The sequence below is a fragment of the Biomphalaria glabrata genome, chromosome 6 (assembly GCF_947242115.1).
Source record: "Biomphalaria glabrata chromosome 6, xgBioGlab47.1, whole genome shotgun sequence".
Lineage (NCBI taxonomy): Eukaryota > Metazoa > Mollusca > Gastropoda > Planorbidae > Biomphalaria > Biomphalaria glabrata.
The window spans coordinates 10,665,647-10,683,324 of NC_074716.1; the positions used below are offsets into that span (position 1 = coordinate 10,665,647).

The 17,678-nt window shown below is 32.5% G+C and overlaps 1 protein-coding gene across 4 annotated transcripts in view; it reads right to left on the reverse strand.

Annotated features, from left to right (window-relative positions):
- LOC106078253 (uncharacterized) overlaps window positions 1-17,678 on the reverse strand; it is a 115,174-nt gene that overhangs the window by 17,163 nt on the left and 80,333 nt on the right. For 3 of the 4 annotated variants that reach the window (XM_056031564.1, XM_056031562.1, XM_056031561.1), the window contains exon 16: window positions 2,301-2,438. The exons of the other annotated variant lie outside the window; for it this stretch is intronic. In XM_056031564.1, coding sequence (XP_055887539.1) covers window positions 2,301-2,438 — 138 coding nt within the window. The remainder of the gene's footprint in view (window positions 1-2,300; window positions 2,439-17,678) is intronic. 4 annotated transcript variants of the gene reach the window in all.

Below are 17,678 nucleotides of genomic sequence, written 5' to 3' on the forward strand. Positions count from 1 at the left end.
TGCTATATAACATCATTTATATATAGTCATTTAAATCATTTAAATAATTTATTACAATAGTTATATGTTCATGTGAAAAAGAGATTTTTTTTTTTTTTTATAAAATGAGATGGTCATTAGTCAAGAAAATATGACATTAAAAATTTACAGAGGAAAGTTATAGAGACTATATACAGAGGAAGGTTATAGAGACTATATAGAGAGGAAGGTTATAGAGACTATAAAGAGAGGAAAGTTATAGAAACTATATACAGAGGAAGGTTACAGACACTATATACAGAGGAAGGTTATAGAGACTATATAAAGAGGATGGTTATAGAGACTATATATAGAGGAAAGTTATAGACACTATATACAGAGGAAGGTTCTAGAAACTATAAGGAGAGGAAAGTTATAGAGACTATATACAGAGGAAAGTTAAAGAGACTATATAAAGAGGAAGGTTATAGAGACTATATACAGAGGAAAGTTATAGACACTATATACAGAGGAAGGTTATAGAAACTATAAAGAAAGAAAAGTTATAGAGACTATATAGAGAGGAAAGTTATAGAGACTACATACAGAGGAAGGTTATAGAGACTATTAAGAGAGGAAGGTTATAGAGACTATAAAGAGAGGAAAGTTATAGAGACTATATACAGAGCAAGGTTATAGAGACTATATACAGAGCAAGGTTATAGAGACTATATGCAGAGGAAAGTTATAGAGACTACATACAGAGGAAAGTTATAGAGACTTTATACAAAGGACAGTTATAGAAACTATGTACAGAGAGTTGTTTTATAATTGGACTTTAAGAATAAATCATAAATAAAAAATTAGATGCTTTTGTCTGCTAAAACATTTTTTATTTTTGAAAAATCTGAAAGAATAACTAATCAACAGGTTTAAAATCTGAAATTGGTCCCCAGTAAATATATATTTTAAATAGTCTTGTGACAAAGCACAAGGTTCTCTTTTTTGTGCAGTTTATCATTAATACTGCATGTCTTAAAGTGGAACTTTTAAATTTGTTTCTACAAATAAGTTGTGAGATGATAAAATATAGTAGATGCCGTGATTTAAAAAAAAAAATAGAAAAATTATCTCGATTTCAAAAGACCAATCGAAGCGAAAATAATTTAATTACAACGTTGGTATTTGAGAAGGTCATTGTTTTTGTTGTTGTTGTTTTTTTGTTACTCTTAATAATTGACATGTTTTTAGGTAGAAAGACATGCTCCAATACCATTCCTATTCATGCATCATTAAATTCTCTTTGTAAAATTTCTGTATCTTTCGTTGTTTTTACAAAGATGATTTCATCCCACTCTTTCATACTGTGTGTCTTTCTATCAGTATGTCTGTCTGGTTAAACGTTTTAACAAGTTTTTTTTTTTTTATTTTAGAAGTATTCTTTTTTCTATTGCTTGCTATAACAGTAGGCTATCGTTTGCAAATAGTCTGACTTTTTCCCCCTAAATCATTTATGCAAGTTAGAAATAGTAGTGAACCTACAACTGTTTCTACTAAAGCAAATCTTATTAGGAACAGAATGTCTCTTTAAGTCAAATTTGATTTTGTATTGTTTACGTATGGCTCTTGGAGGACATGTATGCAGACAAGTCTAAACAAATCAGCTAACAACTGACTTGACAGTATTGACCCTGACAAGCAGCACTAAATGAATTGGGATCGATCAACAGTTAACACCTAAACTAACAACACTGACCCTCAAATTTAAACCAAACCTTAATGATTTAGGATCCTTAAAAACTGACTAATCAATTAATAACAGTGACCGTTACAGCTAGCATTTGATTGATTAGGATCCTAAAAAAAATGATAACCGAATTAACAACAGCGCCCTTCAAACCAGTACTTAATAAATTGCGATCCTATAAACTAAATGACATTTTTAATTAATATTCATGTTTTCTATACAGTTATTACACCCTGCAGCACAGAAACTCATTAAAAAAAATACTATATGTATTTAAAGAACCTAAACTGTGAGTGTGTGTGTTGGTGTGACGTTGATACATAAAGTTTTTTTTCCAGGTCTTGCGATCTATGGGGCAGATGATGTAAAGGTCATCTGTTTATGTGGCTTACTATTAGCGATTATGTCATGCATACCGACCAACCTAACTTTTCCCCAACTAATGTTTGGTACACATTAGAGCCGGGTGGACTCTGAGACGCCCTAAAAATCCCAAAATTAAAAATCCCAAAGATTGGAACCCGGGATCCGAAATTCGAAAGCCAAGTGCTTTACCACAGGTCTTCGTTCATATATGCATTTACAAATGTTCTACCATTAGGTGCAATGGTTGTTCTAGTTGGAAGTGTAAAATATCTCGAACAATATTCACAGCATAGAAAAAAATAATTCTTGCAGACACTAGGGTCATGACACAGTTCTGGTCTCAAGTCTAAATCTCCTTGTTTACAATCTGTAGAGAAAACAAAGTAAAATTTTTTTTTTTTTTATTAAACCCCATTTTATGTATAAATAATATAATACATTAAACATTCATATGTTTATTGCTTAAAAAAATAGACAAAAATGACCAATAAGAATCGTATTCACAGCATTTGCGTTATTAGCGCAAAGCTCTATTTACGCAGGATAGATGCTTGGTCTTGTCTTTCGGTTGTCTCGTGGTGATGGTCCCGGGTTTATACCCTGCCCGCAGTCATCCTCTGTATTCCTGCTGGAGGTTGAGACTAGGAAGTAAATTATCTTCAATTCTGAAGCAACATTCAAAACATGTATAATATTTTACAAGCATTTTACGTTCAGCCAATTAATCAGCTCAGCTTAACAGTATTAGTATACAGTGTTGAAACTATTGTGGCGGAGCGATAAGGCTAAAATATAAGCAACCTACTGGCACAAGTCACTCAGGTAAATGACGCAGGTCAGCGGCTGTGTATGTGCAAGGGACTGTACTAATAGTACACGCAAATATGACTAGTAGTATGGTAACTATGGTTATATGATCGATAGCCTTCGTGGACCAGAGGCAGTGTTTTAGAAAGAACAGTTCAGTCCAGTACAGCAAGGCATTAAGGACGGTGCAGTACAAAGTGAGTCCTCGAGAATGTATCTCGAACAATAGTCACAGTATAGACACTAAGGCTAGCACAAAGGTCTGTCTCAAGTCTAAATCGTCTGGTTCACCATCTGTAGGGCAAATAAAGACTTTTGTTTTTTTTAAATCAAATCCTATTTTATTTATATATTTTTATTGATACAAAAATAAAAAGGAGAAAAAAAAAGGCCAATCAGGATCAAATTCACGACATTTGCATTACAAGAGCAAAGCTCTATTTACGATATGATTTTTTTTCGGTGTGGATTTTTAGATTCCCCCCCTGTATATATTATTTATATATTATTATTATTATATCTATACTATAAAGTAGAATGTGAGGTGTATGTTTGTTACTTATAGACATCAAAACCGCTTGACCAATCTTGATAAAACTTGGCAGGAATGTTTCTTGGGTACCAACGTAGACCATAGTGTATGTATCGTAGCCCTGAAACAAACTTAAGACCCTAAAAAAAAAAATAAAGTTGTCCGACTCTATTAAAGCTATAGTATTTTATGGATCTAGGCCATGTCTACAATGTTGACATGAGAAAAGATCGAAAGGATTTAGACCTAGAGCTAATTTTAAGAAATACACTTTGTGCAGATAGTTTTTTACTTTGACACATGAAAATACAAAAAAAGATCCTTTGATTTCATTATATAATAAAATTAACCTTCAATTTAGTGTTTCAAAAGCATTTTTTACATTAATTAGTTCCTTATATATGTAACTACAGATTTCCTGACGAACATTTTTTTCATTAGACAATACCGTAATGAATCGCGTACTAAATATTAATTCGTTTAATTGTTTACTTTATAATCCCATCCGTAGATCTAAAACTCTAATTCAACTCTAAGATGATAAAACTTCTCTTAGCACAGATAGTTTTATACTTTAACGCATAAACATATTAATTAAAGTCCTTTCGTTTCATATTTTGATCAAATAAACATTCAAATTTGGTTTTCTAAAGCTACATTCGTCTACGAAGGCTGCGAAGCCGAGTTGAGATAGGCCTAGATCTATATTCATTCATGAATCACGTACTAAAAATTATTTCGTTTAATTGGTCACTTATATAATCCATTCATTTAACAAAGCTATCGCTCTTTTTGTTTTTAATAGATAAGAATGTATCGACTTCGGGTAAACCCATTTTCGCAAACCTAATTTTATTTTCGTAGCGAAAGAGAAATAACGTGAAAGGATCATTAGCTAAGTTTAACATACATCTAAATCCAATCCACTAGATTATTCAAAAGCTGTCACCGAGTGATTTTATATAGTATTGAATGTGGCTGTGGTTATCAATGTAGGCGTGGTGGTGACATTGGGTTCTTGTTACAAATCACTGAATAATGAAATGACGCTGGGTGTAGCAGATACAATAAGTTTAATATAACACCACATAGTGAATACACCATACAATTCGACCCAGGAATGGTCAGTATTAATCCAACAGTAATATACGAATATCACAACTTAGTACTTATTCTATAACCAACTACTTTAAACATCTAACTCTACTGCTTATATCTTAAGTGACTCAATACAAGTGCTTGCTACCAGATCTCTATGTGGACTGACTGCCTTTAACTCTCTGGTTCACCTAAGGTCAAAAGTGTTCACCTTAGTGTAACATGGGTTGTGAATAAGATTCACAATATGGAATTAACATACACAATACAGAATTAGGGTTTCTACTCTATGGCACCAACTTTGAGGTGGTGACATTACCTATCACCCCCCTTTTGAAAAAAATTTTGAAGAAATTTTTTTCAGCTTGACGACATAATTATCCTAAGTAGGATCAATTGGAATTCTTGGGGTCTATGAAATGTACAATTGCAGAGTTCAAATAGAACTACAAACTTGCAATAAAATATATAATATGACAGTGTTACACAAAATATTTGCTGAATCAAAAAAAATTCATACAAGGGCAAAATTCTCTAATTCATCATATTCTTGTAAGGCAATTCAAATAATTCTCTGAGTCAAATACTTAACATCCCAAATAATTCTTTACATGTAGTTCTAATATATACATCAATATTCAAATGTGTTTAATATTTACAAGTCTTTTTCATAATAATATGTGCAAAGTGTGACGAAAATTTCAATGACAATCTCCTATGTCACAATGTGAAAAATTAATACAAGTTTTTATTCACAATATCTATTTATAAAAAAATCTTTGACACTATAGCAATCTTAGAAGTCTGGTTTTTTGACACCAATAGTACAATATGTACATATGTAGAAAATGTTACAAGTAAGTCTCAATATGTAAGTGATAAGTATAGAAAAATTCAAAATATATGTGTCAAAATTCAAGATCAAATTGATTAATGATCATTGTTACAAATTCAATGTATCTGTTTACTTCAATATGAGGTTTGACATCTCCATAAAAAATTGTTGTGCATTAATATTACACAAGTAAATATGTATAATTCAAATATCAAAATATTGGATCAAAAGTATCAACATGAAATCAAAGTAATAAGTATCCCTCATAGTGCTTGTTACATGCACCTTATGTTTCAATTAAGTATTTCTCCATATGACAGTTCAAATAATTTGTAGCTAGTAATGGCAAAAGTTTAATGTTACATTGTTTATCAAATAATTATTGAGTACAAAGTTCAAAAAAATCTTTTGTCAAAAAGATTCAACTGAGAAAATGTGTCAGTTGTGATACAATCTTTGAGTTTACATTAATTTGTTCAAGCATATATATACAAGCATAACATCCTACTAGTTTAGTTGTATTCATTTTAATCTGTTGTGAAAAATGTGTAAGTCCAATTTAAAAGAATAATATCAAGTGTCTCTTTCAGCACTTGAAATATCAAAAAGTTTGTACAACAATCTTCTTGTTTACATCAATGATTGTTACAAAAATATAGTCCATAAGAATAGTTTGACAAAAATGTTTTCAAAAAATTACAAGTGTATGTCAATATTTAATTACACTAATTGACATTGAATAAATAAGTTACATTATGAATCAATCTCCTTTTTTCAATAGTATTGAAAAATGTGACTAAGTTATATAATTGTGATAAATGACATAGTAAAAAAATTCCAATCTTGTTTACAATAGCTGTAGAAAAAAAAATTTGTCCAAGTTGTTCTCAATACAATGAGAAAAAATAATGTTTACATTGTATGGAAAAAAATTAAGCTAGGTACTGAATAATTCAATGTTTGTTTACATTGTTGAGCACTAAAATGTTATTCTTGTTGACAAAAGAATGTGAAAAAATTGTTGGTTACAATGTAGTGATCAAATTCCAAAGTTTGTTTACAAATAGAGTTTAAAAAAAAAATGAAGTCTTAGTTCTAGTTCAATGTTTACAAATAGTACTCAATGTTTACAAAATAATGCTCAATGTTTACAGAATAATGCTCAATGTTTACAGAATAATGCTCAATGTTTACCAGATGCGATGTATTAAGTCAACAACACTGATGTTAATTGTGAGTCCCTTAATTGGTGTTCCATATATTTTATGTAATAACTCTTTGTAATGGCCAAAGTTTTTTATTTGTACCCACATTGACTCTCCAAGTTCTGGATGTTTCCAAACTTTTTTATATCCAAAATCACAAGTTATATCTTGTACTATTTGAAAAATTTCTTTCTGAAAATCAGAATCAGACAGGTCATAAAACCATATTGTTTTATGTATTACTGGCTTTTGATGCACTTTAACTTTTGGATAAGATCCAATAATTACTGGACTGATAGTATTTTCAAGTATTACAACTTTTATTTTCCCTTTTATAAATGGTGATTTGATTTCAGCAATGGCAGTTTTACATTCTATCTTTCTAGAGTTTGGTAAGGTTACAATGGCTATATCATTCAAATAATCTTCTTTTTCTACTAAATTGGGCTCTACAAAAGTGATTGTGGATTCTTCATCAACTATGCATACAACATCCTGATAATTGACTTCTAGATCATATACTTCTATCTGTTTGCTATTTTTAAATGTCAAGGCTAATATTTCCTCTGTTATTATTACTTTAGGTGAGCTAGTGTTAATGTCATTTTGTATTTCTTGTTTTTCAGCTTTATCTTTATCATCTATTTGTATTTCATCTGTTTGTATTTCACTATCATTTGTTTGTGTGTTAATTGTTTGGCAATCTTTATTTAGTTTAGATGCTTCTGTTAGCAAATGAGTTTGACATTCTACATCTATTTTATTTGTATTTGTAATTGGCTGATTATGTTTAGTTGCTTCATTTATACTGACATTGTTGTGCTCTTGAGAATTTGTAGTTGATGCTAACTCAATGTTTTCTTGCTTGACACTATTAGCCCATTTTACTAAGGCTTCTTCAGACAGTTCAACTATATTCTCTATGTTTCCTATAATTAGTTCTTCAGCTGGGTTGTTCATTACTATGGCTTTGTATTGACCAGTGAACCATGGTGATTCAATGAAAACTAATGCTGTTTCACATACTTCCCATAAGTCTTTATTCGCATAAGTCAGTGTGACCTTGTCTTCAAGTATCTGTTCAGGTTTTACTAGTGATTTCTTTACAATGATTGAGGTGCAGCCGCTGTCACGTAATGCATATACCTTAATGCCATCCACATAGGCAGGATACACTTTTAATTTGGCTACCTTTGTCTGTATATATGCTACTGTTTCATATTCTATTGGTCTTTCAGTTGCTACAGCTGCTATGTTTTGTCTGGTATGATTGTTATTGTGGTAAGTATGTTGTCTATCTTGAAATTGATCTCTTGTAGACATTCTGTTGTTTTGCCATCTTCTGTTTGTTTGATGTGATCTACTGTTAGTTGGACTGTAGCTTTGCCATGTTCTTCTGTTATATTGTTGTTGATAGGATCTATTATAGTTAGGACTGAAGCTCTGGAAAGTTCTGTTATGTCTTCCATATCTATGGTTTCTATTTACATGTTGCTGTTTTTCTGATGCCATTCTCTTTCTGCACTCTGCTTTGGTGTGACCCAATATGCCACAGAAAAAACATTGTATGCTCTTGGCATATTTAAATTTATTTGTAGTTCTTGGATGGTTTTCTGTCACTGTTGCAGCTACATTGTATAATTCCCTTTTGTCAATGGTGATGTTTGGGTGGGAGTCCTTGTATGTTGTTAAGTTTGATATCAATTCAGCTTCATTTTTTATTTTTCTCTCCTTCAGGAATGAGAATGCTGCATCTGTAACATTAATTAGCACATTCTCAATGAGAAAAAAATCTAAGATCTGTTTGGGGTCATCTAAGTTGCAGTTTGCGAGTTGTAGCCACTTTGTCATGTTCTGGCGCATGTCATGTATTGTTCTTTTTAAATCTGCATTCTTGGCTAGTTTTATTTCCCTAAAAAGTTTTCGATAGTGCTCCTCCGTTTTGCCAAAATGTTCAATAAGTCTTTGTTTTACTGTGTTGTAGTCTTTTCTTTGCTCCATAGTTAGTGTGTCGATGATGTTTAGTGGTTCACCTCTTAGGTTAGCTAGAAGTTGTTGAGCCATTTGTGCACTATTCATATTTGCTGTTTGACAGATGTATTCAAATTGAATAATGAAATTCTCTAATGTGTCTTCTTTTGGATCAAAGTTCCTAAATTTGCTATGATACTGATGATGAGATGAAGTTTGACTTGCTGAATTGTCTTTATTTTCTTTTGCTAGCTTTGCCATTTTTTCTTCATGTTCTTTTAATTTTATTTCATGCTGGCGTTCTTTTTCTTTCTCTAAGTTTTCTTGTTCTTTCTCTCTCAGTCTTCTTTCATGTAGCCTTTCTTCCCGTTGCTTGTCTTTTTCTACTCTAATTCTATCTATTTCAATTTTAATGAATGCAGCTCTATCATCTTCTTTTAACTTTAGTTTATCCACTATCTCTATTAGTTTTTCATACTCAGCCATTTTTAAAGATTCCAATTAGTAATATAGTTAATTAATAGATATGTGTACACTAGGTAGTTGTAAATGAATATTGTACGATAAATAATTATTATTGCTCAAATAGCAATTACAGATAATAGTAGATATATATTTTGTGCGAAACAATTGAGGTTATGAGGTATCTTAAGTTATTCTTGGTACTTTGTCTAGTTCGTAATGTAATACTTTACTGATCAATTATGTGATTATGTATTTCTAGTATCTCCCCTTGCAATGTAAAAGTTTATTGCAACAAGTAATTCACAATTATGTGAGCCTTATTAGTCTGATAAATAGTGATCAATGTATCAATAGTATCCAAATAGTTCAATGTGCTCAAAGTATATATTATATACAATCAATCTTGTCACAATCTCAAATCAAAATATATCCCATAGTGTATCAAGTGTGTAGTGTAGTGTTGATAATAATAAAAAATAGGTTGAAATAAGAAGTAAAATAAATATATATATCAATAAGTAAATAATTAGACAAACATAAATACACTATAGATACTAAACAGTCTGCTTTAAAGAGACATTACAAGATAGTAGAAATAGTAGACAAAAGAATTACAATGAGAAATAACTATGACGCAAAAAGAAAATTCAACAGATGTAAACAAGACAATATCAATACAAGAGTTTAACAATATGATAGATACTTGACGAAATACAAACTTGACTAATACAGCTATACGATCAAGTATTTACTTTATCTAAAGAGTCCCTACCAATACCTGGATGCTTACTTGAAAAAAAATATAAATGCTCAGACTCAATAGATAATTAAATTTAGTCCCTAAAGTCAAATGTATATATAAATACAAATGTAAACAATGAAAAAAAATTGTGGTGTAGTTCAAGAGAACTAATCAATATTCATTAATACTAAAGGTAATTAAAGTTACTTCCCTTAAATATTCACTTGATGCTTGACTTGTACATAAAGTTCCGGTGATGCTCCACATAAAATATGTCCACGGTACAGTTCATATGTAATCCACTTTCTAAATCCGCAGCACAACGGTACAGTTCATAAGTAATCCACTTGTTAAATCCACAGCACAATAGTACAGTTCATAAGTAATCCACTTGTTAAATCCACAGTACAATGTTACAGTTCATAAGTAATCCACTTGTTAAATCCACAGTACAATGTTACATTTCATAAGTAATCCACTTGTTAAATCCACAGTACAATGTTACAGTTCATAAGTAATCCAATAAATACTTCATATGTTTGACAGATAATCCATTAAACAATTCATATAGTTGACAAGTAATCCAATAAATAATTCATGTGCTTGATAGGTAATCCACTGTTTCGTACAGTTGCTGAAACAAATATAAATAACTAAAAATGACCTTAGGTAGTGACGACAAGAGAGGTCTAAGAGTAAGAGCGCTCTCTTATTAAATGTGCTGTTAGACAGCGACAATAGGAGTGTGTCATTAGAATTATGACGAGCACTCGATGTAGATGATTCTTGAATATGTCAGCTACTTCGACTGACCATATATCAGCTGTCTTCAAACGATGACTTGAATGACTTGTAGTACTAGATTTTCACCCACACCGGTTGTAGTATCACGGTTGTCTAGTTTCACCCACACAGGCTGTAGTATCCAGGTTGTCTCAGCATATCATGTTTGATCTCTTTCGCTTAGGATGTTAAAGTGACTTTGAACAATGCTGTGCTCCTAAAGCTATCTCAACTGGTGTAAAAGTACAACCACATAAATCAGGCTTCCAGATAAATGACACTTAGGACAGTAGTCAACTGGAAAAGTTGAAAATACAGCTCAGACAGGAACAGTTCAAATTGTTCAGTTCATCACAGATGAAAAAATAGCTTGCTAATGGTAACTGTGTCATGGCAGGTCAACATGACATGTAGTAGTAGATCTACATACCAAGTGTGTAGTCAAAAAATTTAATAAATTCTGGATTAGTTGCAATTCATGTAAAGTTCAATCTTGAATTACAAGTTGAAATAGTAGGCACAGTTAACTTTCAATTTCAGCTCTGTTTTCTGTTAGAGTTAGAGTGTTAGACTAGCTGAAGATAATAATAATGAATAATGTCACTCTTGGATCACGTGAATCTCACTTGAAAAATTGTGTGCTGGTCTCAATAAATGTAGATCTAGGTCATCTCTATAATGTTGAATGTGTCGCTGAACGACCAAATGAGAAAAATAGTAGAGTCTATAATAATCAGGTTTTAGCTTTCTTGCTCGTTATCAATGTAGGCGTCATGATTTGTGTAAAAAAAATTCTAGAGTTACTTTTTCCTGTGTTTACTAAATAGTTCACTTGCCAACTTCAAAAAATATCAGTATAAATGTTACTGTAAGTAACTGTAGTATTAAAATACTTCTGACAGCAATAGAAAAAAATTCTTGACTTGTTCCTCTGGTGCTCATAAATCCTTTAAGTTAGTAGATCTGACACTTCTGATATCATAAAATATCGTTTGCTGACACTTCTGACACTATTCTGACACCAAAGATGTCATTTTCTGACAATAAATGACTTGCACTTTGGACACTTCTGACACCAAAAATGTCACTGAGTGATTTTATATAGTATTGAATGTGGCTGTGGTTATCAATGTAGGCGTGGTGGTGACATTGGGTTCTTGTTACAAATCACTGAATAATGAAATGACGCTGGGTGTAGCAGATACAATAAGTTTAATATAACACCACATAGTGAATACACCATACAATTCGACCCAGGAATGGTCAGTATTAATCCAACAGTAATATACGAATATCACAACTTAGTACTTATTCTATAACCAACTACTTTAAACATCTAACTCTACTGCTTATATCTTAAGTGACTCAATACAAGTGCTTGCTACCAGATCTCTATGTGGACTGACTGCCTTTAACTCTCTGGTTCACCTAAGGTCAAAAGTGTTCACCTTAGTGTAACATGGGTTGTGAATAAGATTCACAATATGGAATTAACATACACAATACAGAATTAGGGTTTCTACTCTATGGCACCAACTTTGAGGTGGTGACAAAAGCATTTTTTACATAAATTAGTTCCTGATATCTGTGACTACAGATTTCCTGGCGAACATTCTTTCATTAGACATTACCAAGGCAAATGGTTACACATTAACACATCTCTCTACTGAGACTGAGTCTATTCCTAGGCCTAGGTCTAAAACTCTTATTGAACTCTAAGATGATAAAACTTCTTTTCGCAAAGATAGTTTTATGCTTTAACACATAAAAATACTAATTATTGTCCATTCATTTCATATTTTAATCAAATTAACATTCAAATTTGTTTTTCTAAAGCATTTTTAATACATTCGTTCGCTGTTCGCTAAAGTTGCGTAGCCGTGTTGAGATAGGCCTATATTCATTCATGAAAAAAATTTCACGCATGCTCAGAACAGAATGAACTCTATAAAAGCCAATTTTTAACTCTAGATTAGTGTAGATTGAAATCTATGTCTACCTCAAGATCTACTTTATACTTTAACACATGAACATACAAAATTTAGTCTATTCATCTCAAATTTTAATCAAATATATGTAGGCCTACAAGCAAATGTTTTAATTTGAAAAAAAAATAGATTTAAGCCTATTAGCTATTTTGATTTGGTAGCTTCATTCACACTATTTTTACATTGACACATTCGCTTTACTTATTACTCTATTATTTTGTTTAATTGTTTACAAAACACTCTCAGTGACTATATCGAAAGTAATGAGCAAATAAAGACCCGCGGGTCGCGGGTAACATATGTCTAGTATATTATAAAGTAGAATGTAAGGTGTATGTATGTATGTATGTTACTAATAGACATCAAAACCGCTTGACCAATCTTGATGAAACTTGGCAGGAATGTTTCTTGGGTACAGACTTAGACCGTAGTGTATGTATTGTAGCCCAAAAACAAACTTAAGACCCTAAAAAAAAAATAAAGTTGTCCGACTCTATTACAGCTATAGTATTTTAAGGATCTAGGCCATGTCTACAAAGTTGACATGAGAAAAAATCGAAAGGATTTAGATCTAGATCTAATTTTAAGAAATACACTTTGCGCAGATAGTTTTTTACTTTAACACACGAAAATACAAAAGAAGATCCATTGATTTCATTGTAATATAAAATTAACCTACAAATGTGTGTTTCAAAACCATTTTTTTTTACATAAATTAGTTCCTTATATCTGTGACTACAGATTTCCTGACGAAAACTATTTCAAGAGGCAATACCGTAATAAATCGCATACTAAAAATTCATTCGTTTAATTGTTTACTTTATAATCCCATCCCTAGATCTAAATCTCTAATTCAACTCTAAGATGATAAAACTTCTCTTTGCACTGATAGTTTTATACTTTAACAAATGAACATACTGATTATGGTTCATTCATTTCATATTTTGATCGAATAAACATTCAAATTTGGTTTTCTAAAGCATTTTTAAGAGACTACATTTGTTTACGAAAGCTGCGAAGCCAAGTTGAGATAGGCATAGATTTATATTCATTCATGAATCGCATACTAAAAATTATTTCGTTTAATTGTTCACTTTAATTTAACAATTATTCACATTCATTTAACATCACCCATATAGACACCCGCCGCAAAGAATTATTTCCGGCATTAAAATTTAAAAAATGCATATTTTGATGTGTCTACAGTTAATTATCCTGCTATTATATCAGCAAAAAAGGGCAGCAAAGATTACGACTACTAAGAAAACTGTCCTCGTTTAATGTTAGCGAAAAGGCCTTGGCTATGTTTTATCACGCTCACATCTGCAATATTTTAAGTTTCAATATCACTGCCTGGTATGGCAATCTGAGCATTAAAAATAAAAATAAACTTAATAGAATCCTAAATGCTGCTGGCAAAATCATTGGCAAAAAACATACCCCATTTGGGCAGTTGTTTGAGACAAACATCTATAAAAAAGCTAACAAGATCCTCGAAATAAAGAATCACTCTTTGTGTCAGGATTTTTTGATTTTACCATCACAAAAGAGATACAAGACACCGAAAGCAAAGACAAACAGACACAAACACTCTTTTGTTCCCCTGGCAATCAAATCATTAAATAAGAACAATCTGGTATAAACTTTGTCACATGTAAATTATGAGTGAGTCTGGTGTGAATGTACACTTTGGTTTCTTATAGTTATAATGTTTTTTGTTTGGTGTAATGCACAAATTGTAAGACAAATTTCCTTACGGATAATAAAGATTATTATTATTATTATTATTATTATTAAAATGTTAAGTTAAAAAAAATCTACTTTTCACTGCACCTTTTAAATGGAGCTCAGAGACTGGTAAAAATGTATAACCTCTCTTGGCTAATCCAATGGTATTCTGTGACTAGTTTGCTTGAGATTTTATATCAAAAAGGGAAGTTTTATCATTAAAACCATCTCTTGTGGGGTATCTAAAAAACTCTTTAAAAAAAAAAAAAAACTCAAAACCCCTTTAGCTATGTTTGTAGACTTTGGTTACTATTGTTTACTTAAGAATAAAAATGAAGACTTTTTTTTAACCACATAACAATCTGGAGGGAGTTTATACTTAGAGCCCTGAGGGGAAGGTTAAAGTCTAACCCTCTTTGGCTACACTAGTAGAATTTGGTGTGTTTAGTTAGCTTTAATTTTATTTTTAAGAGATGGTTTTTAGCTTCAAACCCTGCTGGTGTGGATTTTAAAATCAAAATCATTTGGAGGTTGTTTAAAGTCCTCTGCAATGGGTTTTAAACACAAAACCCCTCCTGGATACACTCAAATAATATGATGACTATTGTAAGCTTTTGTTTTATTTGAATAGTGGGGTTTGTCATACAAAAATAGATGGGGGTTTTCATCTCTAAATCCACTTGGCTACGCTTATAAAATTAGGTGGCTCGTTTGCATTAATTATTTTTATAGAAGAGTGGGGGATTTAACCTCAAAACCACCTTGAGGGGGATTATAAACTCAAATTTCCCTTGGCTGCGCTGGGGCAAGTGATGATTTAACATAAAATCTCATCTAAAATAAACAAAATCAAAGCAAAAAAATCAGTCATAAAACTCCACATTCCTCCTGGGGGGGGGGATTTCATTTTGGGGGGGGGGGGTGGTGGTTAGATCCCCAAGAGCCCACTCCTTGCTACTCCCATGGCCTCGTTACACAGTATTAAGATACAGATACAGTGTTGTAACTCTTGTGGCGGAGCGATAGGGTTATTGTGTGTGCGACCTACTGAAAATCGCAGGTCAAAGGGCTGTATTACAAGTACACGGAAATATACTAGTGGTTGGGTTATGTCATCGAAAGCCTGCGTAGACCTGTTCTTTGTCACAGATAAATATTAACATTAACATACTCTAGACAATAGACATTAATTAAAAGTAATGATAATAATAACGAGACTTTGATTATCAAAGTAGACATAGAAAAACTATCTTTTTATTTCCGTTTTGGCACAAAACATTAACAACAAACAATGAAGTTATATCATATAATATTAACACATTCTTCCATTTAAAGTTTTTAAGACTGATATCTAGTAGGAACTTTAAAAATTTGACCACTTCTGGTCGTCTTGACCGGCACAAGAAATTTTCTAGACGTTGGTCTATAACTATCTGTTTTTTTTTTGTCTAACATTTTGCTGTTCAATGTGTTCATCGGTATCATAGTACGGGATATTCCATTCTTTTCATAAATACTGTCATTAAATGAACACTTTCACTGTTTCATGCACTTGATTTTTAAATTTTGGCCAACCCTTTCTGACATAATTTCTCAATAACCTTAGTTTAACATCAGATTCAGTTTTGCGACGAATTTATTTTGTCTTCTAATCACTTTCGGGAAACTTTTCTGTTGCGCTCTGATTTCAATTGCTCTTGACCACGTAATAGTTTATCATCTTCATGCAATAGAGAAGCTGACCTAGGAGTTGTTAGTTTACTTCTCTGCATCAACTCTCGTGGAACTTGACATCATGCACTTCGACGTTTTCTTTTGCTTCAAATAGTTTCAAAGCAATAGGTGTCTTGATACCTTAAACTCTGAGTTTATTTCTTTCTTGATTACATACAGATCATCTTCGACCGCCACATTGTCGACTTTAAATGTGACCGATGCAACTCCCTTCAGCTCAAATGCTTTATTCCCTAATGCTCGTAGGGTAGTATTTGAATGCTTTAACTGGCTATCAGTTTCTAAAGTGTTCCAAGTTGACTCTGATATGACATTAGCTTGTGCTGCTGTGTAAATCTTTATTTTACTATTTTTCCCATAATATTGTAATCAACCATTCAAACTTTGACATTGTTGTCAGTACCAATTGCCTCAAACCACAACTCATTTACTTGGCTTGTCTGACTTTCATCTTCCAGTAAATCAACAGCCTTGAAGTGTTTCGAACGACATTTACCTCGAAATTATTTCTCTTTTTACATTTTCGGCATGTCTGTCCGAATGCTGGGCAATAGAATTTTCCATGAGATACACCACAAGATCTGCAATCTCTAATGATACTTGTTACATGATTCTTTGCCATTTTTTCCTGTGAAGTTTTGACTGGCTTTCTATTTTCTGTCTTCTTTAATTTATAAGCAGCGTCTACGTTTAGTCCTTTCATATATATCATTTGGTTCTGGGTATGCTCGTCAGCACGAATTATGTTTGCTGCTTTTTCTAAAGTTAGGTCTACTTCTGTCAGAAGTCTCTCTCTCACTCGATTCGACTGTATGCCCCATACCAATTGATCACTGATAAGTTTACCTGAAGGTTTTCAAACTTGCATTCTTTTGCCAAATTCTTTAACTCAGTATAATACTGTTCAAACGTTTCTCCATCTTTCTGCTTTCTTGAGAAGAATTTAAATCTGTCATATACAGATAACCCTAAATATTAACATTCATGGGCGTAGCCAGGATTTTTTTCTGGGGGGTTTGGGGGGGGGATTTTTTTTCTTCCCCCCCCCCCTCGCGAAAAAAAAATTATATGTATTTATGTGTGTGTGTACATTATTTTTATTAGGCCAACATTCTAACCCTTCATTCTTTCGGAAGACGTTTATTGTGACCTAGAATAGGTTCTTCCATGAGTTAGGGGAAAAATTGTAGATTCCCCGCCATTAATAGCAATGGGGTCTGGGGGAGCACTAGGAGCTCCCCCAACGCGGGGCGAAGCCCCGCCGCCAAGCACTATTTCTGATATTGAAAACTAGCAAAATGCATATTCTGAGGTATCTACAGTGCATTTTTCTGCTATTAAAAAGTTTTTTTTCAAAAACCTAATGTGATATTCTTACTGACTTAGACCCTCCCGCGCCGTTCGGCGCATTTGCTGTTAAGCTGTTTACATAAAATTGTAGATTCCCCGCCATTAATAGCAAGGGGCCTGGGGGGAGCGCTAGGAGCTCCACCAGCGCGGGGCGAAGCCCCGCCGCCACGCTCTATTTCTGGTATTGAAAGCCAACAAATTGCATATTCTAAGGTATATACACTGCATTTTCCTGCTATTAAAAAGTTTTATTTCAAAAACCTAATGTGCTTTCTTACTGCGCCGTTCGGAGCATTTGACGTCAAGCTGTTTCCATAAAAATCTGTCACTGGTAATGTCTGAAGCCTCTTACAACCTGCCATGAGGCCT